Genomic DNA, 24,896 nt, shown 5'->3' with positions numbered 1-24,896 from the left:
TTACACATTTTTTTCCAGGTAGTATCATCATCTGGATGTACAAGCCTGGGAGGACACAGCCTTTGCACGTGTGGTTTTGACTGGACCATGGGCAGCCTCCCGCCCTACTCAGGAGTAGCTTGGGTATATCCCACTTGTTCTGGATTCATCTGACTGGATGCTAAGAAATGAGAAATTACAACTTACCTGATAATTTCCTTTTCTTTAGGACAGTCAGATGAATCCAGCTTTCCTCCCTTGGCTGCTGAATGGTTGTATTATGGTCCTCCTCTATGGCTATGTGTTATAGGGATTACTGGTAAGTGTTCGTCCAGTCCCTAGACTAGTGTTAATACATTCTTGTCTGAGCTCAGTGTTGCCTGTTGGCTGAGTATTGAAATGATATCTGTTTAATCAAGTTTTGCTAGTCTGTCCACAGTTGCTTTTGAAGAGAATACTGGCAGGCTAATGTCACATTACTGTGAGGTCAGTTTGCTCTGTCTCCATCTGCTGGTAGAGGTGCATAACCCACTTGTTCTGGATTCATCTGACTGTCCTAAAGAAAAGGAAAGTATTAGGTAAGTAGTAATTTCTCATTCAGCTGCATAAACCTTATCTGATCAGTCATACAAACATTTAACCCATGCCGCTCCCCCAAAAGAGTAAAGATCACAGGCTGCCTCTTTCATAGACAGGAAGCATTAAAGGTTAGCTAGATTCTTCTCCTGTCTCTAGTACCTTGTCTTGGTCTATTTCCTGGGTTGCTTCTCCTCCCCCAGTAAAATTTCTTTAAATTGTGCACAGCAACAGCCCTGTTTTTCAAAATGTTCTTCCCTTTGTCCACTCTTCATGTGTTTATGCTGTATTCAAATGTTGGACGCATCAGTGTGATGCCTGCACGAGGCTCTGGTGAGGATCAGCACAGCAGCACCTCTGACTAAGTCAGAATCACAATACTGGAAGTAACTAACTGGGAATAGCTTTGAGCATCAAAATAATTCCTCAGAAAAGAAATAAAAATATAACAAAATGGAGACGTGCTCGAGGATACTGCAGAGACAGCACTCAACAGCACCTTGGAGGGGAGGGAGTCGTGGTCATTGTTAAAGCAACACCTGGAGGCCGGACTTAAAGCCCATGATACAAGGGTCCAGAAAGAGCTCGGGTGCATGTCTCCCAGCCTCGGGTCCATTGCTGCAATGAGCAGACTAGGAACAGGAGGAGGGTTGGTATATTTAAGAAGTGTGTGTGGGGGGCGGAATCCCAGCACTGGTTCAGATTGAGCTGCAAGTTAAAGAAAAAAGGAGGAACCTACTGGGCCAAGCCCTCCCCGCCCAGAATGGAGACATGAGATCTTAATCATTTTTCTTGCTTTATTACTTAAAACATTTGTTACCCTTGGTACTTTGAAGCAACAAATACAAGCAATCTTTTACAATTTCCATTTGGCAGTTAAAACAAACCAATGCTTTAAGATCTCCCTTCACAATCTGTTTTTTTTTTTTTTCTTACTTCATTCCTGAAAATATTTTAATGCTCAGTGGTTTTCAAAGTTCCTCCTTGCAATTGTGAGCTTAATTTAATCAGAGGCTCCGCTGTGCTGATTCTCAGAGCTCTGGGCAGGTATCACAATGATAATACATCAAATATGTAATACAGCAGAAGCAGCTCCCAAGAGGAATATGGGAAGATTTCTGCAAATGGGCTGGATGGACACTATCAGCACTGAAAACCAGGAATGAGGGGCTACACATCATAAATATATTAGCACACAAAGCAGAGCAAAGAACAGGTCATGGAGTCCAGAAACAAGGCAAGCTGCTATTCTGAAGAATTGGGACAAAGCAATGCTTAAAGTTTCATTCAGGCCGATGCAATATTGGTGCGCGTTAAACGGGCGCACATGATTGAGCGCCCGCTTTCTTAACACGCGCCGATCCACCTCTCCCCGGCACCCAATTTAATATTCAAATTGGGTGTCACAGTAAAAAGGAGGTGCTAGGGGAAATTGCGTGCCCCTAGCACCACCTCAGCAGTGGGGCACAAGGGAGAGGTGGCTGTCAGCTGGTTAGGAAAACAGATGTTCAATTTTAGAGCGTCCCTTTTCCTAACCTGAATGCCGGCACCCTTTTTTTTGTAAATGTCTAATTGTTTAGTTCCTCTGACTTAATATTGCCATGATATTAAGTTGGAGGAAGTACAGAAACGCAGTAGTTTCTGCTTTTTCTGTACACTATTTGAGCTCCTCCAAAATTAACACCTGCTTGGGACAGGTGTTAATTTTGGTGAGTAAAAATGTGCACATCGAGTGCACATTTTGTTTTGCATCAGGGGGAATAGATAAATAGCCTCATCAACATGTATTTAAATGTGATGAGCGCTATTACCTATGTGCGCGATTGGACATGTGTTTTGGATGCACTAACCCCCGTTTTGCATCGGGGGTTATGGATGCACATCCCATCACGCATTGAGCCTTGCGCTGCAGCCAGCACACGGTATTGCATCGGCCCAATTGTGTTTTGTATGGTTTGTTGGGAACCGAGTGAAAACTACTAACTTTCCACCGACTAAACATCCTGTAACAGGAAGCTGGATTATGCAACATTTTAAAACTACAGATAGCGAGTGGTAATGCACACCCTTTGACATTTTACTGCTTTGAGCAGCAAACTTCAAAATTCCCCTGAAGCCAGGTAAGCTGGGCACTGCATTGCAGCTTCTCATACTATATTTAACTGATACAGCATGAGTAATACTACTCACTGCTGTAATGTTCTCTCTAAGGTGCCCAAGGGACCACTATCACCTTTTTCCTCTCACCAGGTGTGCTGCAGGCATTTCATGGTGTAAACAGCGCAGGGCTCCGTAGTCTGTAGGAGCTGCCAGCCCCACACAGTTCAACTAGTGAAGAAAGGTGCCAGCAGTCCCCCATGCATCTTGGAAGAAACATTGTAGCTGGCTTGTACTTCTAAAATGTTGCATATCACCCTGATGGTATAACCCAAACTACAGTGGCAGGTTGTACTGCAGGCCCTATTCAGGGCCAGTGCTTCCATTAGGCAAACTAGGCCTAGATCACTGAAATTTGGGGGGAGTGGAAAAATCCTGCCAGCGTAAAGTCCAGAAGGGTGCTGTGCCAGAGCTAATATTTCCAAGGAAAAGCGCACTGTGCTGGAGCCCTGACTGCTGTAGGAGAGAGTGCTGTGCTGGAGCTGCTGTCCACAGGTGAGCTGGGTGAGGGGGCGCATGACCAAAGGTTTGCCTAGGGCGCCACAGACCCTTGCACCAGCCCTGACCCTGCTTGAGTTCTGGGTCAGGGTGAATGGCACAAAAACCTCTTCAAGGCAGAATACAGCCCTGCTTCCTCAGAAGGGTGGTGGACTTAGAAATGGGGGCTCACCTGCAGGGCAGATGAGAGAAAGGCCGCAGATGTCCGATGGGTGCTGAGCTGCATACACTCCTGCCACACTTCCCCCCATCGACGTGCCGACCAGATGGAAGGGTTTCCGGTTCAGCTTAATAGATTCAACAAACTAAAATGAGAAGAAAAAAAAAAAGTATACACAGAGGAAAATGAACCCTGCTCTGCAGGAAGAAACACCAGCAGCAAGTCACTGTACCAAAGCAAGATACCAGAAGCAGCTCACTGCAGATAACTCCTACTTTATATTTGCTGACTTCAGTCTGGTTGCAAACTGTTTTAGATGCTACCACGGTATCTATTTCCAAACTGGGCAGCACCAGTCGGGAAATGCACTTCCTGAAGTTGCCAGGTGTAACGTAAGTGGGCACTAGTTCTCCTGATGACTGAGTCAGGGCCTAACTGCACACAGACACATCAAATGTTGTATCTAGAGGAGACAAGGTTCAAAGTGATTGATGAAGGTTACAAGCATTTTGCCCGTGCTAATTGGCTGCCTTAAAATTTGCCTGCCTTCAATGCAGCTAAAACTATGCAATTTGAAAAGTATATAAGCCAGTTGGAATCAGTCCAGAAGGTGGCTACTAAAATGGTCAGTGGTCTTCATGCTAAAGTTCTAAACGTATACCCTAGAGGAAAGGCAAGAGAGGGGAGATATGAGAGAGACTTTTAAGTACCTCAAAGGTCTCCATGTGCAGGAGGCAATCCTCTTTCAATGGGAAGGAGGCTCTAGAATGAGGGGTCATGGGATGAGGGGGAAAGGGGAAAGACTCAGGAGTAATCTTAGAAAATATGTCTTTACCGAGAGGGTAGTGAATGGAATGGCCTCCCAATGGAGGCGGTGGAAACAGAAACTGTGAGTGAATTCAAGAAAGCATGGGATAAATTCAGGGGATCTCTGAGGGAGTGATGGGAATTGTAAGGCTAGATAAACTGGGCGGACTGGCATATACTTAGGCCATATGGTCTTTTTCTGTCCTCATGTTTCTAACACAACACATGGACTTTCAGCCACACTGAGAGGAGGCATTCCTGGGCTCGTGTTTAGGTCAAGGGAGGAAACAGATGTGTAGATACGGCATTTCCAACTCGACAAGTATGCTTTTCCAGCAGATGCAGCTGTCCTCGTGCGCTGTGTCCCCACAGTAAGTTTCAAAGCAAGAGTGCACGGGGGCCCTTTCACTTTGAAAAGTGGTGCAAAGCCCGTGTGTAAAGAGCAGATGCAGTCTTTGCCCCAACCTGGACTGTTTGAAAAGTGGCCCTATGGAGTTCAATCTGGCCACCCGCCACCTACGCATACACATGATGGGATGAAGGCAATGTGTCAGTCCTGAATCCCTACTGAGGATGAACTCAAAGCACGACCTTCATAGCAACACAGGAGTCTGTTTTCTCAAAGGATTCACGGAGCTATGATGGAGAAGTATCTCAGCGTGAGCTGACTTTCAAATCTCTCAGAGTGCCAAGCTAGAGCTGGAAATTAAGGAAAGGGTGTGGGGGCCGGGGAGGGGTTAACCAGTATGGAGCGGCAGCTACTAATCCCTAACAAAAGGCATGGGGATTACTACCCTTAACAAATTATCTTACATGGTTCTTATTCAACTGCAGCATTGCTCTCCGCTTCAATGGTGGGAGGGGGAGGGGAACTGGATTCAGACGACAGCTAATGTTGGGCCCTGACTTTTACCATCCAGAGTACTGATATGCAGACATTAGGGTCAAGCCCAGGACTGCTTCCACGGTCAAGCCCAAAAGCAAAGCACATTCAAGCAGCATTGTCTGAATTATCAAGAAGGCTGCTCACCCTGTAAAAAAAAAAATGTTAGCAGCAATTTTGTTATGGGTTTGACAGTTGCTTAGATTTGATTGTTAATATACATGGGGGTAACCTACATGAAACTTGCTGGGCAGACTGGATGGACTATTTTGCCTTTTTCGTCCATCATTACTATGTAAAATATCATTGCAAATAAGATCCTACATCACATGGGCTAAATCCCTCAAATCTAATACATTTAGCATTTCTCATAAACCTGTTTAGCAGAAACATTTCTGCATGGGGAATGGCCGAATGGGATTTTCTGCTGGTTTACGGGATTGAGAAGTCGCTGGGATAAATGCTAGGATATGAAGCAGACCACCAGAATGGAGTTCTCCTGTCTAAATGCACCAGTAGCAGGTCTCCAGACCTGTATATTCCTGGTTCCTTTCCCCTGGGCATCTTCCTCCCTCCCAGTGCTCAAACCCAGGGACCTGTTTAGTAAAGGTTTTCTCCCATTTTGCGTCTATGGGAAAAATGCTTAGTAAACAGGGCCCTCAGACTGTAAAGTCTCTAAGGAATGGTCATCATAGCCATATGAATTATCCTGTACAATGCTGTTTATGAGGATAATCATTATAATAAGATCAAGCAAAATTTGGCATATGTAGCACTTACAGAAAGAAAATAAACCTCTCAGCAGGATTACCTTCTAAGAGTGACAAGCTGTAGTTACACTCAGCATGGGATTACAGCACTCATCCAGCATGGAGGAAGAACCATCTTCAGGTTTACACTGTCTAAATGGATTGATTTATTTGGATTTATTACTCACCTTTTTGAATGTGGGGCACAGCATATTAGAAAGGTAAGATACAGTCATGGACCTGTAGGCACAGCAGCTTAACAGTTTTAGTCTGAAGGAGACCAGAGTGGACTACACTTAATATAAATAATGTGATTCCACTTTTTTTTTTTTTTTAAATGGAGGTCAAATGAAATTAACTAGGAGCCAAGAAAATCCCCAGTGGTGCCTTGGGCAGTAACATCAAATCCTCTTTCTCTCAGAGTCACCCTGCCCTTCACTAACAACTGCATGACACTTCAAGAGAACTCAGCAGAGACATGACAAGGCAGCAAGGAGGTCCTTCTGGCTGGTCTCTGCCCAGTTAATTGCATTTTAAAAAATCCCACAAAATCCTATAACACATAAAAATGGTCCTAGTGATTCTACTCTTTTATTGCAGACACTCGATCTCGTCAGTCATAACAATACAATGTAGAAAAGAAAAAAAACGAAAAAAAAAAATAAATCTCATAACACAGAAGGGTACTGCTTACTGCTGCATGTTGCTTTTCATGACCGGTTCCACACCACACAAAGACCTAGATTCATCATTTTGCTATAAATATAGCAGAAATAGTGCCTGTGATTTAAAAAAGGGGTATAGAGCACATCTGTAGAGACTCACATATAAGTTAACTATGTATACCACTGTACGAGGGGCCACTAGTAACTTGGGGTGAGGTCTGGGGGGATGGGGTAGGTTTTGGGGGGCAGTTTTACATGCACGGTCAGAGGTACGAAAAGCATAGTTGCCATCAGTGAAGATTTTATGTGATTTGGAGTGATAAAAGGTACACAAAAGATGAGATTTGTACAATGTACTCTCTACCTAGTTTGAGTCACGCTCTACCTAGCTGCTATCAAGCTAGGTAGAGAGTACATTGTACAAATCTCTTTTTGTACCTTTATTCACTCCAAATGACAGAAAATCTTCACTGATATCTACTGTGCTGTTGTTCCTCTGAGTGTGCATGTAAAACTGCCCCCTAACACCTACCCCCACCACCAATACCTCACCCTGAGTTCATAATGCACCCTCTTACAGCAGTATAAAAAGTTATCTTATATGTGAGACTCCACAGAGGTGCTCTCTCTTTCTCTCTCTCTCAAAATTAGCCTAACCACACCCCTTTTTTATCACAGGTGCTATTTCTGCTATATTATATAACTGATCCTCATTTTCATTTACTCCACCCAAACTCCTCCCACTCAAATATAAATTTTAAAGTTGCATATGCACTTTGTGTGATGTGGTATTTATCGTATGTGTTATGGGATTATCGCCTGCAATAGGGCCCTAATACAATTTGATAAATGACCCTCAAATAAAGCAAGAATGGTATTGTAGCAGGAGTTACAGAACTAATCCCAGGAAATGCACTTTTTACTGAAAGAAAACATGTCTTGAAATAATCTCTTTCCTTAGAGGCATTAAGGGCAGAAGGCCTCAAGCTCACGCTTCAACACCGGCTCCACTTGGGGCCTTGAGCAGTAACATCAAATCGAGCGAAGGCAGTGAGGCAAAGGTATGCCCAGTACCAAAAATAGCTTTAATTAAGCCTGCTATATTTACATTGGATGCTGTTTAGAACGCATTGATATCACCTGAAGCCTCAATTTCTTTTTTAACCAATGTTGCTCTAGACTCTAATCATCGTGTATTGGCAACTGAAAAATTGGTTCTAAAATTGAAGTTTTGAATTCACAGGTTGCTGCAGTTGAGAAGAATGAACGTGGCTTGGTTCAGTCTGAACTGGTTCACTCTAAGAAGCTCGAGAACATTGAGAACTCTTTGAGAAGTTCGAATTTGAGGGTTCTAAATTTTTCACTTATTAAATTGATTTCCCCTTTAGATCTTTTCAGGAATTATATTTCTCATGTTCTCAAGATTCCATCGGAAGCTATCCCTGTTATTACTAAGGCATATTACTTGCCACAACATGAGGAAAGACTCACTGGAAATCAGCCCCAAGAATTATCTTTGGATTTGATGGACATTCTTGAATCATCACAGAAGACTGAGGTTTCAAAGCGAATGAGTTTGTTGGTACCTTTTGCTTTTTTGAGTGACAGAAATACTGTCTTTAGATTTTTCTTCCGTAATAGATTGCTTTTGTTTTATGGTGGGAAAATATGGCTGTACCCGGATGTTACTAGAATAACTCAAGAACACAGGAAAAGGTTTCTATCTATGAGATCTCAGGTTTTGTCTTTGGGGGCGCAATTTAATTTGCGATATCCATGCAACTGCTTGGTGAAACATGTCATTGTTAATTATGTCTTGTTTGAGCCTTTTTTAATTGCGGACATTCCTGGACTCGCACGCCTAGAGATCCCTTTTTTTTTGAAGGATTGGCTTATTAGATTTGATGGTGTGGATTGGGCTTCTCATTATTCTTTTTCATATTTTAATTGTTCTATTCGCTCCTGTTGCTTTCCTTGGTCTTCCCCTTTTCTTTGTTATCTTGAGGAATGTGTAAAGGTAAATTTCCTACTTTTTAATATTGCACATCTCTCATATTTTCTGGTACAAGGTATTCTTGTATTTATCTGAAAATTTATGAAAAATAAAATTGAAAAAAAAAATGCTTTGAAATAAAAAGGCATTCAGACAGGCTGAAAAAGCCATCTAAGACCATGATCTGGACTAAGTATTCCCCCCTCCTCTCTGAGCGAAAACAATTAATCAGATGGAATTTAATAATCTTACATGGTACATGCTGGCATAATTCTTTAATCTCTAAAAGCTTAGAGTGGAATAGCAAGGTTGAATTTAAGATTTAAAAAATTTCTCCTACAATCTACATGGAAGGAGGGAAAGGGCATGTGGATGAGTATTTCTTGCCCTGCAACACATTGTGGATCCTGCTTTCACCAATGCTAAATGATGCATTTGACAATATTGCTCAAAGGTAAGACAGTAATATACATGCTGTGAAAACAGAAAGCAGAAACTACAGCACAGTCAATAAACATGAATAGCCAGCAAATGTGCAGGCCACTGACAAGGCAGGCTTGCTACTAGCGGGACACTTGCTGTAAGCATTTGTAAATGATGTCTGCACACACAAGATGGACTGACTTGTAGTTTTTTGAAGCCTGTCCTCCATATTAGCTCAAATGTCGAAATCTTGCTCACTCATTTTCAGCAAAACCAAAAATCCAAAATGAATGCTCTCATCAATTTAGCTCCCTGGTGCTGCATCAACATCAGGAAACGAAGCAGCAGCACTCTCCCAGAGTCAGAAAGGATGTGCAACAGAAATGCCTAGTGTATGTTTTTAAAGTGTATATTTACTGGGTAGTGTTACGAGATATTCAAAGAAAAGGCCTGGTGTATTATTTTAATTTATTTATTGAGCAGTGTCAGATGACATATCCAGCGCACAGGCCCAATGTATTCTTTTGAATACTGTGTCCAGACAGCATGCCCTGTGGATCCTTTTAGCTTGTCCATTCAATTTATGGACAATTTTTGGCCATGTCATGAAGCTGCAGGGAGGAAGGTGCCGAGGAAATGAGAGAAAATACTTTTGTACTGAGAAGGTGGCAGTTGCCTTGAAGAACCAACCAGGAAGCTGCAACCAAAATATGTTTGGGACAGACAGGGCAGTGGGAAGGGCAGTTGTGGGGAGGGAGCCAGTAACAAGAAGAAGAAATGAGGTAGGAGGGCTTGAGTATTTCCTCAGTCATAGGAAATTTTAGAGGACCAAACAGGAAAGAATTCAAGCCAAAGCAAAGAGAGTGCTATGCCTTACGCTTCCTAGAAGGATGGGGTATGTTGTGCAAAGTAGCCATGGTTACAATCCAAACATCAATTAACATGGGGCAGCTGGATGCACAGAGAACGGCCTCACTAATTTGGATAGCTATTTGCATTATTACAAAGCTTGATAGCAAGATTTGGAAAGTTGTATTGTCTGGGATTTGTAAGAATCAAAGAGGAAGATGACCATGCTTGAAATGCATGGTGAAGGCCAAAATTGTGACAAAATGTAAACATGCTTGGGACACACATAGAGGGCAGCAGTGGGAACAGGACTGGGGATAAAAGACATGGATGGGGAGGTAATGATATAAGTAAGGGAATTTATATTGTCAGTTACCCAAAGTGGTAGAGAACCCAAGAGGAAGACAACTGGGCAGACTGGATGGGCCAACTGGTTCCTTATCTATCATTATCTACTATGTTATTGTGTTATTTTTTGAGTAGTATCATGTGATTTGTCCAGAGAACATGCCTGTTATATTCTTTTGACCTAGTTATTGAGTAGTGTCATGTGACTATCCAGAGAACATACCTGATGTATTCTTTTAACCTGTCCATTTATCGAGTAGTCATCTAAGCAGGAACGTGTTGTACCCGCATGTCCAGGTAAGTCAACGCAAACCAAGTGCAGGTTTTTAGGAAGGAACTGTGAACAAAAAATCAAATCTGTTATGTACAGAGGCTGTGTCTTTTATTTTCTCCATATTAATCATTTTCCTACTAGAATCTCTTCAGCAGATACTGTTAACTGTTAGCTCCTTAGCACAAGAGACTACACCTCACCTGTTTGTTAGTAATGGGGCTCACTATGGGATTGCTAATATCAATGGATTAAGTTTCATGAGGGGAAATTCTTTAAGAGACATGATCATGCTGCTTGTATAGAAAGAGAAACCGTGAAACTTGTACTTGAGAACATATCGTCAATAAATAGCACTTGGTTCCTAAGATCATCCATATTCCACAATATGTTCAGCATCACACCAGCCCTGCACAGTACTTCTGCTTTGTAAAAGAAATGGCAAGAACGATGAACTGAAGTCTCGTACCTCAGCATTCAGCGTTATTGTGTACAGTCTGGGTTACAGCAATCAAATTCTGTTATCATAAACTCTGGGACACATTACTTGACTCCCAGCTTGTGTGCAATAAAGAGGGAATGAGTAACACAGTAAATGACAGCAGATAAAAACCAAATGGTTCATCCAGTCTGCCCAGCAAGATGATCAGGAATGTAACTGTCACTCCATGCAAGTTACCCACATTCAGAAAGGTTACCAGATGTCACCCTAGTACTTCATGTCTATCCTTTTGCCACTAGGGGACCTCTGTGTTTATCCCACACCCTCCTGAATTTAGTCACAGTTTGAGTCTTCACCACCTCCTCTGGGAGGGCACTCCAGGCACCCACCACCCTTTCCATGAAAACATATTTTCTGCTGTTGTTCCTGAGTTTCATGTCAGGAACCCTAGGTTCTACAGTTTCCTTTCCACTGGAAAATGTTTATCTCTTGTATCTTTGTAATATTTTTCAGATATTTAAAAGTCTGTATCATATCCCCCCCCGTTTCTCCTCTCTTCTAGGGCAGCAATTCTCAACCGGTGTGGGATATATCAAAGCCTTATTACATCAGGCGGGTGGATTGCAAACTCACTCTTAAGACAGCTGTCCCAAAATTAACATCTTATCTCACAAGAACATCAAACTTATAATGCTTGGCAAATGGACCTAGAGTTGTCCAAGCACTGGCAGGTATGTCTCGCACTAACCGGTCTCTCATTACTCTTCTCTCCCCTTCCTCCACTGCTGCCGTTGCCACCTGGGCTATCAGAACATTCAAACCCAGCTGGACAGGAACGGTAGCAATGTTCATTAAAGCCAGCAACTGCAGCATGGCCTTTTCTTCTTCTTCCCAACCCACAGCCTGGAAGAGGAAATAATGTGTAGCGGGGTGTGTGGGAAGAAAAGGGCATGCTGCATTGAAAAATAGTGACAGCATTGGCCCCAAGCAGCAGCGCAGGCCTGGAGCAAGATCAGAAGCAGTCGGCGATCAGCCAGGGAGACAGCAGTATTAGCTCCCACGGTCAATAGGGTACTTCTAGCTTGGGCTGTGGGGGTTGGAGGAGGCTCCTGCAGCTTTCATTTGTCCTCCAGGGGAGGGAGGGAGGGAGGGAGGGAGTGGGAGTGAGAGACAGACAGTAAGTCAGCCAGTGTTTGAGAAAGAGAGAGAAAGAGAGAGCATGTGTATGAGTGAGAGTATGTGTAACTGTGATTGAGAGCCTGTGTGTAAGTGGGAGAAAGCATGTGTGTGATTGACAGCCTGTGTGTAAGTGAGATAGAGAGAACATGTGTGTGACTAAGAGCCTGTATGTAAGTGAGAGAGAGCACTGTGTGATTGAGAGAGACTGATTAGGGAGGTGACTGGTGTGTGTATGTGTGTGTGTGAGAGAGAGAGACTGGTCAGGGAGATAATTGGTGTGTAAGAGACAGAAACTGGTCCTGAGGGTGTGACTGGTGTGTGTGTGTGTGTATGTGTGTTTGTGTGCGTGTGTATGTGTATGAGAGAGAGAGATTGGTTGTGGTCCCTAAGAAAGAGGACCATGAAGACAGCTTCAGCAGCTACTGCTGCTTCTGGTATGTGCTTCTGGCCTGCAAGGGAAAGGAATAGGAGAGTTGCTGGAGAGGTTAAGTAAAGCTGGATTTTTAAGTTCATTTTTCTTGATTGACTTCCATTTTAACTATTGGGTATTATGTGATGTGTCTTCTGTTTTGAAATATTTTATTGGTGTTTGAAGAATTTTAAATAATTTTTAAGAGTTTTTAATTGTTAGATGTTATTCTGTTCATCAGCTGTTTTGAAACATTTATTGGTATAGTTTTACAATTATTTCTATGAGGGGATCTATAACAGCTTGGCTTGTTCTGTTTTCCTAATTGGAGTTTTTAGGGCCTGGTTTAATATCTGTAGTGTTGCCTTTTTATAGCTAGGGTTGTTACTATTTGAGTGCATGCCATAATGCAGGTGTAACTTTGTGCGCATTAGTTTGTGTGCATTATTTCAGATCTTGGGAGTGTGCTAGGTGCTATTTCTATTTCCATTTCTCTAGTTTTGTACTTATTCAGAGTGGCTTTTTTTGGATTCCATTCCAGTTTCAGTCTCCATATTTGTAATTTGTGATCTTTCTGTACTTGGTGAAGGTCGCTTCTGTATGTGTGACCGAGGCGAGATATTTTACTAGCATGTAGGCATTTGTATCAGTCTTATTTGTTGGGTTTTCTCAATAGGACATGCATTGGTAATGAACTGCTGTCTTTATATAAGTAGGACCATTGCGCCTGGTAGTAGAGGGAGTTTGTGTTGCTGTTACTGAGATGACACCAGAATATCTTTTTTGTATGGTGAGTTGTACGGGGTATGTTCTTGTTCTGCTTTCAACCCATTGCTGAAGGGCGGGTTCCTGTGGATGCAAGGAGAAATTAAGACTTACCTGATAATTTCCTTTCCTTTACTTCTGCTACACCAGTCAAGAACATGTGGGTTTAGTCCCCTCATCCAGTAATTGGAGGCAAAGGTTTTTTTCTTTTTGATGACATCACCTGTAAATATGTCATGCATGCAACCAGATACAGCCAGTGTACTACCGTCAAAGCTAAATTTAAATTATAGCAACTGGCAAACACAAAAATGTAATAACTGAAATTTAAAATTTTGACCTAATCAACAAATACACAAAAATGTAATATCTATATTTTGCGATAAATCATCAACTTACACTATGAGGAGCACTTTAACTAAGAAATCCTTGGAGGAATGAAAATTCTTCTCAAACCATTTCCCCCTTTTATTAATCTTTTTCTTTTCTTTTTACAATTTATAACATTTAGTCAATCAGATCTCACTCTCACAGAGGTAGCCCAATTTGCACATCCCAGGGTGGGCTTCTTGACTGGTGTAGCAGAAGTAAAGGAAAGGAAATTATCAGGTAAGTCTTAATTTCTCCCTCCTTATCCTTCTGCTCCACCAGTCGAGAACATGTGGGATATATCAAAGCCTCATTACATCAAGCGGGTGGATTGCAAACTCACTCTTAAGACAGCTGTCCCAAAATTAACATCTTATCTCACAAGAACATCCAACTTGCAATGCTTGGCAAATGGACCTAGAATTGTCCAAGTTGCCACTTTACCCATATCAACTAGATTTACTGCGGGTATTTCCACTCACGATGAAGACTACGCTCTTGCAGAATGGGTCCTGATGCCTTCCGGCAATTGCAGCCTCTGTTGTAAATATGCAGACACTATGGCTTTTTTAATTCATGTCGATATGTTCACCTTTGAGGGGATCTCCCCCTTATGTGTGCCACTTAATAAAACAATCTATCAATTAAGAAATTCACTTGTCATTTTTAAATATTCTCTTACACCTTTCCTGACATCTAGGAACTTTAAAGATTGTAGGCCCCAGCAATCCTTCTCATCAAAAGATGCATTGTTTTAATATTTTTATTATTACGGTATTTTATGTCTGTAGTACTGTCTTCAGCATCTATCTTGTTATGGAGACTGCGGAATATAAAACATACTAAATAAAGATATATATATATATATATATATATATATAGCAAGCAAAAAAAATTTTTGGCGATATTGTCTCTACTAGTGCTAGAGCTAATATGCAAAAACCCCCGACGTGCAACCGTGGGAGACCATAAGCACTATTGTTGTGTTTAATAAATCAATTCAAATATATAACGTTTCTTAAAAATATTAATCTTTTATTGAAAACTTAACAAATGAACTAATAATTTAGGTGAAAATTTTTTTTACAAAACATTAAATATTTCATATGTACTAAAATCAACTTTTAGTTCAATTAGTTATGACCCTTAGTCCTCTCCTATTTCTATCCTCAATCTTACCCTAATCAAACTAAATATACCCTAACCACGTTGATGTTATAATAGGTCTATTTTAAGGAATACACCACTTATTACTTTAACAATCTTATGCCATGTAACTTAAATTACATTCCTTTATCCATTCAGTTAAACATGTATTAGTGGTATATATCCTTTAGCTGGTTCTTTCTCCCGTCCCGACAAGGTCCTCGTTTCGCCAATGTTGGCTTCTTCAGGGGAATACTTTTATTAAGACCAAACATCAACAGAAACCAATGACTTCCATCACTTGTATCTGTACATTTAAAGGAGTGGATTCAGAAAGGACACATTCAATTCACTCCGGCTCAATAGCTCCTAATTTTTAATGTATGAAGTCTCCCGAATGTGAATGTGAACCTCTCTACCTCGACAAACTTCCGTTTCCACAAACTTCTGACCATAGATGCTCCTCTCAGAATTTCTATTAATTCCACCACACCTTGTTTGAAAAGAGAACTGCTGTTCTCAAAATGGAGTCACAAATCAAACACTCCTAACAAACTTCCAGCCGACTCATTGTTCAACCGCACAGTTAGAGTTTTGTATCCTTTCGCATTGATTCAAAATCAATCCCGGTATTCCTCTACCACTTGCATTTCCTAGATCATCATATGACCGTGCGTCTTCCTCAAAGTGTGTTTCGTAATGTATATATATATATATATATATATATATATATATAAATATTATTATGTGCTAATTTAAATAGAACGCTGAAGCTACCTTATGTAATAGGTCTCAGCATTACAGAATCCTTACTAAACCTTAAAAAGGGAGCCTTGCAAGACAAAGACTCCCACCCCAAAATGCATATTGCTGAGTAATTGACAATAAAAATTCAGTTTTCAATGTCAAGTCCTTCCAAGTTGCTTATTCTAATGACTCATAAGAAGGGCTTGCTAATGCACAATTCGAATTCCATAACAGTATCATAGACCATAATGTAAGATTAAGGCGTTTAACTCCTTATAAGACAATACAGATGTCCCATTAAGCTTTCCCCTTAATGCCAAAAAAATTGCTGTAACCTGTCCCTTTTAAAGAATTCAAGGCCAAGACCTGTCAGAATATCTCCATTTGTAACACCATGGCAAACAGTTAATCTGTCTACAATATATTGCAAAAAGCCTGCCATATCCCCACATAAATTCTCTTTGTGGAATTATCTTTAAAACTGAACCTTGTTCTAGTAACTGATGGTTTATATCCCTTCTTAGCTATTCTCGCTCGCTCAATAGCCATGCCATAAGCGAGAATGAAGATGGTTTCACATTACTACTGATCTCTGGTGAAAGAGACCCCCCTATGCCTTGAAGAGGCAATCATCAATCCACAATCAGTCTTCTTAGATCAGCATACCATGGTCTCCGCAGCCATTCTAGTGCCACTAGGAATCATATACCTACTCCTTCCTGAGCTTCTTTATTACATGGCCTATTAACAGCCAAGGTGGGAAGAAAACATAAAGCAACATTTTCCTTGGTCACTCCTGTATCAGTGCATTCAAAGTCTTTTTGTTAGCTGATGAACCTTCTTGCCTTTGCATTCTGGTGGGTTGCTGTTAGAACCATCTATGGTTCACCCCATTTTTATATTTTCTGCTTGCATGCCCAGTGGCCTAGCACCTTGCCTTTGTTTTTCAGCTCAAAACATTTGCCCATTCTCCTGACCTGCAATGTGTAACGCTGATAGCTGTAGTAGATTTTTTTCCTACCATGCAAATAGTAGTTCCGTTTCCTTTGAAACTCTTTGGCTCCAGGTACCCTCTTATTTATTTATGTATATTACTGCTGTTGCACAGTTGCATAGTACACTTACTGCTCTTCAACTAATCATTGACTGAAAATGGAGTAATGATAGCTTTATAACCTTTGACTATAATTTTGTATCCTGTATTCTATCACTTTGCTCATCCTTGAGTGAAACGATTCTAGCAAAATGTACCCCAATCTTTTAAAACTGGCATCTGTTGACTTAATATCCAATCTAGATACACCAACAAAAGCCTTACATTTATTTTAGGTGATTTTTTAAAATTATGCATGCAAATATAGCATACTATCAAAGAACATAAGATATGCCATAATGGGTCAGACCATCAAGCTCAATATCCTGTTTCCAACAGTGGCCAAACCAAGTCACAAATACCTGGCAAGTACCCAAACATTAAATAAATCCCATGCTACTAATGCCGGCAACAAGCAGTGGCTATTCCCTATTGATTAATAGCAGTTTATAAATGTCTCCTAATGTGGGCAAATACCTAGTGACAAATCAAAGGCATATATTATAGAAAATTTCAAAAGCCTTCTTACATGGATGGTTTTCTGGCACCCTCTGTAAACTCTAATATTTAACCTATCCTCAGGAAGTGTGCATGGTTTTTATTCAACTTGACGTAAGACTAGTCTTTCACGTATCTCACCAAATTATCTCTCTTTGCAAGGCATTTGCAGAGGTGCAATTTGAAGTAAGAACCAGCAGCCTAACGCGAGAGTCATGGATGTCTTCTAGCTCCTAATGTGCTAGTGATCTTGAAGAACTAACAAATTCATTACCTTGTCAAAATGCTAGGCAGCTGTGAAATCAAGCTGTGCAGTCCATCAAAAAGCTTCAGATTTCTGCTTAATAGAGCCCTTTCCACCCTACTAGTGCAGATGCCATCCACACAGATAGTTGATGGAAAGAAAAAATGAAAGTGAAGCATAATTCCTTATGTGCAGTGCCTCCTTCCACAAGGATAGATGATTTCCTGCTCAGTGGTGAGAATCTGGCAGCAACCTGTTTCTTAACACAGATGTTACTTTATCTGTAGGGAAGGTCCATTCTGAAAGTAGTTTAATCTCCAGTTCTGCATAGAGTATAACAGCTATGGATGCCTTCTGTGTCCCTCTCAGATCTGAATCTCAGTTGGCAGAATTTTTCATACCTAAATTTGAACTTAGTGGAACAGATTGTTTATTGAGACATCCTATTGCTCAGTATTATTTTTTTTTCTTTAAAGGCTGAAAGGCTTTGTTTAGGAATTGTAAGGATCTGGAGGAGAAACCCCCCCAGCGGCAGGACTATTGGCAATAATCACTCTGTAATGCTCCAAAAAACGTAATGGGCAGGTGAAAGAAAAAACTTGCAACGCAATAAATCTTTCACTTAAATATTAACCTTAATGTGAAAAATCTTGGATTTATATAAACGTAAAAAATGGAGGAAAAGACCTCAGACCTCTGACATATCTTGTTCTACGAACTAAGAATGTCACTGTTTTTGCAATCATTGGTCAGAAAAACCTCCATCCATAAATCTTTAATCATCATAAACCTTAATTTTTAAGTATTTAAAAAAAAAATGTTCATCTTTATATTAAAAAAAGAGAACTTATCTTAGCATAGTTTTTCTCTTCAATCAATCAAAAGTATCAGAACAATATACCACCAACATTGGCCAATCGTTTTACTGACTAGGCTGCTTCAGGGCGGAATTGTTTTCTTCTAATCCAAAACGCTTATAGTCATTGATTTTAAGCAGTGAATGAGAGTATTGCTCCGACTATAAGCTAAGTTCCCTTTTTTTATATAAAGAACAAAATTAAAAAAAAATACTTAAAAATTAAGGTTTACGGCGATTAAAGATTTATGGATGGATGGAGGTTTTTCTGACCAATGATTGCAAACTCAGTGACATTCTTAGTTCGTAGAACAAGATATGTCAGAGGTCTGAGGTCTTTTCCTTTTTTTCACGTTTAAATAAATCCAAGATTTTTCACATTAAGATTTAACATTTAAGTGAAAGATTTATTGCGTTGCAAATAATCACTTTGTCCCAGCACTTGGAGAGTTAAACACCAGTGTCCTTGTTTTTAATCAAATTGGACTGTGCAGAGCCTGTAACTGTTTAAGAGCACTCAAGATGGCAGCATTCCACACACAATGGGAGAAACTGCTGTTAGCTGCTCTCTCTCTCGCTCTCTCTCTCTCGGAATGTCTCTTTGAGTTTAAAATATACTTGTGCACTGTTTGACTTACTCTGTTGTTTGCAAGCTGAACACTATGTGCTGTCAGACACTGCTGCCTTTTATTGGTCACAGAGGAACGGATTTTAAAAGGGTTACACACATAAGGTACGCGCGTAACCCTTTAAAAATGCCCCTGCGCGCGCCGAGCGTATTTTGCATAGGCTCGGTGGCGTGTGCAAGCCCCGGGACGCGCATAAGTCCCGGGGCTTCGCAAGGGGGGAGTGTCGGGTGGGCGGCGTGTCGGGGGCGTGTCGCCGGCCCGGGGGCGTGGTCGAGGCCTCCGGACCAACCCCCGGGTCAGGTGATGGCATGCCAGCAGCCCGCTGGCGCGCGCAGAGTTACACCTGCCTCCGGCAGGCGTAACTTTCCCAACAAAGGTAGGGGGAAGGTTTAGATAGGGCTGGGGGGGTGGGTTAGGTAGGGGTACTTCTGTTTGCGCCTGGTGTGCGAACAAAAGTACGAGCGCGCGTAGATTTATAAAATCTACCCCAGAGAGCGCAGCATTCAAACATATGAACAGGCTCATGGCAATCCCTAGAAAATATCTCCTAGCCTTAGAAAACCATTCCCAGTACAAACTGAAAATATCTTTTCCCTTTCCTTTTTCTATTTTTTTTTTTAATCATAGCCTGTCTGACTTACCTTAGCCAGCTGAAAGCTCTGGTTCTTTTTCTGCCTTGAAAAAGGTTAAAGGCAGTTTGAAAAATAACAGAGACTGTTACCTTCTCTTGTCAACTGTCCTATTGCTCAACCTATTACCACATTCAAGGGATGGGAGCTGGGATGGAAGTCTTTGACTTAGTGGGCTCGCTTTGAGTCCTGACAAGAGGTGGTGAGCTTTCAGATTGTCCACGGCACGCCTCGCTGCAAGGCTTATCAGCTGCAGGAGCTTGGCCTTCAGAAGCATTTCAGCTCAGAGAATAAGCAGATGATTCCTTTTTTGAAAAGGATTTGCTCAAACTACACATATAGTGCTCTTCCAGAAAAAAAATCAAACCCCATTAGATGGGTAGTGTGTTATAGTCCCAGACCGTGCCCTGGTCCCTCCACCTACCTCGGGGACGGTCCAGGCCGCTGCGATGCTTCCTCGGGCCTGCCTGACTCTTGCCGCAGCGCTCCCTCCTCGAGGGAGACGCCGTCGATGCTCCGCGGCTGGCCCTGGCCCCTAGGCGCACACTTGCACAGGGGCTTCTCTCTTAAAGGGGCCAGCGCAGGAAACACAGCCCTACCCTGGGATGACGTCAGACGCTATCAGAATATATAACCCTGCAACTAGAGCTTCTCCTGGCCTTGCAACGAGGTTCGCTCTGCTGAGTTTCTAGTTGCTGTCCCTGGTTCCTGACTTCTGGTTTTGGCTTTCGACTTTGGCTTCGTCCACTGACTTCTTTTTTTTCTTTTTTTTCTTTCTGGTTTTTGGCATTCCAATGTAACAGTAAAGTTAAACAGAACAGGAACAAGAATATAGATGTCAATATACAGGGAATACCATAACAGTACATGTTGTACAAAGTAAATGTATACAGTTGGGTTGCAAAATAACCCTCAATATCAAGGCGAACCAAATCGTATGTTGACCTTGTCTAGTGCTATTGAAACTTACAGTCCAACCTGTAAATCCTGGAAACTCTAACCAGCACATCACAAAAAATTAATAAACTTAACATTGCAACCTCTGGCTTCGTTGTGTACTTATTATGTTGCATTTTAAATTGTCAATTATCCCCTCCCTACCATCCTCCCCCTCCCCTCCCCTCCTACAAGTTCAAGGCTCCGTCACGTTCCCACACATTCACAATATCCTGATGTAATATCCTAATGCAAATCCGCTGATGACCATTATATGAACATAGACATTATAAAACTGAATGGATCTAACCATCAAGGGGTTTCTCTTGCCAATTAAACCAACATTGCCACCGAGTCTTAAATGTGCCCATCTTTTTCTGCCTAATGGCCGTATGTTTATTAAGATAGCACACTGTATTCAGACGCTTGAGTACCAGAGCCATAGTGGGGACTTGGGCTTGCTTCCAATGACTAGCCAGCTCCATCCTAGCTGCTAACATAGCTTGCTGAAGGAAGTGTACTTCAGTCTGTGATGATATGTCCCCTTGAAAAAGGAGAAGAAATACAGCCGGGTCCTTAATCACCTGATATCCCACTACCCGTGACATTAGCTGAGTAAAATCATCCCAAAATTTCACCACTTTTGGACATATGTGTAGATATGAGCCAGTTTCACCACAGCCCCTCCAACACTGTTCCGACATCTGTGGATAAAAGCTATGTAATTTTGATGGCGTTAAATACCACCGAAACAACATTTTATAGCCATGTTCCACTATCGAGGACGAAATGGAGCACTTATTAATAGCCATAAAGGCGATAGTCCATTGTTGGCTCGTCAATGTGATCCCAAAATCAGTCTCCCACCCCCGAATGTGGGTTGGCTGGAAATTCAATTCCCCATTCAATAAAGAATAAATACGTGATATAACCTTACGGAGCGAATTTGCATTCTCACAGAAGCCTTCAAATAAAGATTTCCCTTTCTGTAGTTCCGCTCGTGCCCCCGTACAGTGAATATAGTGGTGTAATTGACAATATAAGTAATAAGATGAGTTGGGTAGCCCAAACTCCTGCTGCAATTCTGTAAATGACCGCATTCGTCCTTGGCTCCAAACATGTTCCAATCTCTGACAACACAGCCTCTCCCAGCGCTTAGCCAAATGGTGTACCATGCCCGGAACAAATGCTGGATTCTGAAAGATGGGAGTACGCAGATAAATCTCCCTGGGTCCCGTCAAACACCCTTTCCAAGTATCCCAACATTTCAATGTGTGCAAAACTGTCGGAAGACTCTCCCCTGTCAACTCTCTAGCTTGTCTAGGTAACCATGCTAGCTTGCCTAAAGCAACGCCCGGAGCAAAGTCCCCTTCTAACTGTACCCATCGTTTGTCAGTAGACTGTCGGTACCAGTCTATCAAGGATCTCAGTTGAGAAGCTACATAGTACCACTGGAGGCAAGGCACCCCCAGACCACCTCTCTGCCTAGGAAGATATAAAATCCATCTGCTTACCCTCGGGGGTCTCCTCCTCCAAATAAACCGAAGGAGTTGTCTCTGCCAGCCCCTAATGGTTCCTGCTGATATAGCAATCGGGAGCATCTGGAAGAGATATCCCAAGCGAGGCAGGATATTCATTTTAACCGTGTGCACCCGGCCTAGCCAGGAAATATCAAGCTTCTCCCATGTCTGCATGTTAAGGACTATTTTTTTCCATATACCCTCATAATTACATTGATAAAGCTTATCCAGGTCAGGTCCCAGCTGTACTCTTAAATTTTTCAAAGAAGAGTGCACCAGCTTAAAAGAGTGCTTTTGATTGAGCCTATGAAACTCCTCCGCTGGGAGCGTCACATTTAAGATTTCTGACTTGTCAACATTCAGTTGATACCCAGAGATAGTACTAAACCTCTGAAACTCACAGACCAGTGTGGGTAGGGATCTCTCTGGATGCGCCACTGTTAACAGTACGTCGTCAGCAAACATGGACAGTTTGTATTCTTGAGATCCAACTCTCAATCCCTGTATCCCCGGGCATGCTCTTATAGTGGCAGCTAGAGGCTCTAAGTAAAGCGCAAACAGCAGGGGCGACAGTGGGCACCCCTGCCTGGTCCCGCGGGCAATATCAAATGGCATAGTATAGCCCCCATTGACTTTGATGCAAGCGTTGGGTTTGTGATATAGTTTGCGGATCCATGTAGAGAAATGGCCTCCCAGACCCACCTTACGTAGAACCACAAAGAGATATTCCCAGTGAACAAGGTCAAAGGCCTTCTCCGCATCAACCGTTAATAACACCAATGGCTCACCAGCTGTCTGTGCGTACCAGATTAGGTCTACCACCCTTTGTACATTATTTGCCGCAAGGCGGCCAGGAATAAATCCAGTTTGGTCCGCATGTATCAATGAAGTGGCAACAGAGCTCAATCTATTGGCCAAAATTTTTGCCAGGATCTTTAAATCTAAGTTAATAAGAGAAATGGGTCAATATGACCCGCATGCTGTCGCATCTCTCCCTGGTTTAGCTAAAATAGTGATGCCCGCCCTATTAGCCGCAGTGGAAAACTGTCCTTCTCCCAGTAAGGAGTTAAAGGCCTCATGCATTGGGGCTGCAAGTAAGCCATTGAACTTCTTATAGAAGCCCGCGGAGAATCCATCAATCCCTGGGGTTTTACCTAATTTTAGGTCCCGAAGGGCCTCCTGAACTTCCACTAAAGAGATATCCTGATTTAATCTAAGTTGTTGTAACTCGTCTAGGTGAGGCAGAGTCACCCCATCTAAATACTTATCTATCTCAGTGGAAGAGATATCATCTCTTTTAGCGTATAAGTTTTGATAGAACTGGGTAAATCTCTCCCGTATGCTGTTATTATCGGACAATATTTCGCCATTTGCGCCCCTAATCTTCAAAATTTGATTCTGTATAGCTCTAGCCTTCAATTTCCGGGCTAACAGGCGGCCGGCTTTATTGCCCCCTTCGAAAAACCTTTGCTTAGTCTGATCCAACTGGAATATAGTTTCTTTTGTGGAAAGGTCCTTTAATTTTGCCCGTAATATTTCTGTTTACCCAACATGGGCTCTGATCTCCTTTTATGTTGGATCTCCAACTTACTAATCTGTTGGAGTAACTCCAGGTGGGTTTTGTTTTCCATTTTTCGTACGTGGGATGCTCTGGCTATCAATTTGCCTCTCACCACCGCTTTAAGACATTCCCAAATCACCATAGCTGACACCTCGCCTGTATCATTTTCACTAAGATAATAGTTAATATCAGTTTCCAACTCTTTACAAAACTGAGGGTCATCAAGAATGCTCTCATTTAGCTTCCAGTAGCGGATACCAGAGGGGGCTCCTACACCCTTAAGCCGAATCCATATAGCTGCATGGTCAGACCACGTGAACGGCTCCATTCCCGTGTCGTGTGTATGATTGATTAAAGCTTTATCTACTAAAAGATAATCAATCCTGGAATATGATTGATATACTTTTGAGTAAAATGTATAATTTTTTTCCCCTGGATGAAACAACCACCATGCATCTATCAGTTGCCAATCCCTCAACAATCTTTTGAAGCTCTTTCTATGAGTGCTACTAACCCCATGTCGTCCACTGCTGGAATCTAAGAAGGGGTACCTAGTAAGATTAAAATCTCCCCCTATTATAAGGTGTCCTTCTGCCCATTGATGTAGCGCACTAGACAATGTTTTCAAATACGGACCCTGTCCCTGATTCGGGGCATATACATTAACTAATGTGTATACTGAGGCCCCCATTTCAAACTTAATAATAATATATCGACCTTCAATGTCTCTGATGACAGAACGCACATCGATAACCAGATCTTTGGAGAAAAGCACTCCCACCCCTCCATATTTATTCGTCTTGGTGGCGGCTGCATAATATTGTGATGGGTATTGCGGGGACACCATCAGCTTCTCATGACATTTCTTCAAATGAGTCTCCTGACATAATAATATATCTACCTTTGCCCGCCTGATATCCTGATAAAGGTTTTTCCGTTTATAATATGAGTTTAGCCCCTTAATATTCCATGAAAGTATTTTCACATCTCCCATGATGATAACCTAAGCTAAAGCAAAGTAGGTGGACCAGCACAGCAGAAAAAGCAACTCTTTCCCAATTAGTATTTGTGAAACATCTTCTCCCTTGCCTGAACCAGGACTTGTAGGATCCCTCCAGAACTCCTCCCCTCCCACCCCCCCCGAACCCAATATCCAAATCTGGATGTGAGGACTAACGATACTTCCCATGACCTGATTGCGCACGTGAAACCCCCCCCCCCCCCCCCCCCCCCGCTCATAAGATTACCTTGCGGATTATATGCTGCTTTCCCCAGACAAATACAAAAAATACTAGTAAATGTGAACCAAACATCTCTACCCCTTGATATCCCCTATTACCTAGGCAATAGTGACTTTGCCCATACTACCACAGTGGTATCATGGCTAGGCAATAGAAAAGTTATTTATAGTGCTCTATGCCAGGGTTAAACCCCCTTTCAATACTCAGTCCTTATTGGCATGGCGCCCAGCAATGTCCCCTGATTGTCTACGAAGTCTTTTGCCTCCGGACTGTA

General features: G+C 42.0%; 1 protein-coding gene across 2 annotated transcripts in view; it reads right to left on the bottom strand.

Annotated features, from left to right (window-relative positions):
- The window catches only part of ABHD6 (abhydrolase domain containing 6), a 105,979-nt gene that overhangs the window by 41,506 nt on the left and 39,577 nt on the right, over nt 1-24,896 (bottom strand). The window contains exons 4-5 of one of the 2 annotated variants that reach the window (XM_029600958.1): nt 10,311-10,424; nt 3,383-3,515 (exon numbers count right to left, since the gene is read on the bottom strand). In XM_029600958.1, the coding sequence (XP_029456818.1) occupies nt 3,383-3,515; nt 10,311-10,424 (247 nt within the window). The remainder of the gene's footprint in view (nt 1-3,382; nt 3,516-10,310; nt 10,425-24,896) is intronic. The other variant, XM_029600959.1, reaches the window with a different exon arrangement.

The sequence above is a fragment of the Rhinatrema bivittatum genome, chromosome 4 (assembly GCF_901001135.1).
Source record: "Rhinatrema bivittatum chromosome 4, aRhiBiv1.1, whole genome shotgun sequence".
In the NCBI taxonomy this organism is placed as follows: domain Eukaryota; kingdom Metazoa; phylum Chordata; class Amphibia; order Gymnophiona; family Rhinatrematidae; genus Rhinatrema; species Rhinatrema bivittatum.
Note: the sequence above shows the minus strand (reverse complement) of the source record. Positions and strands in the feature narration are given on the sequence as shown.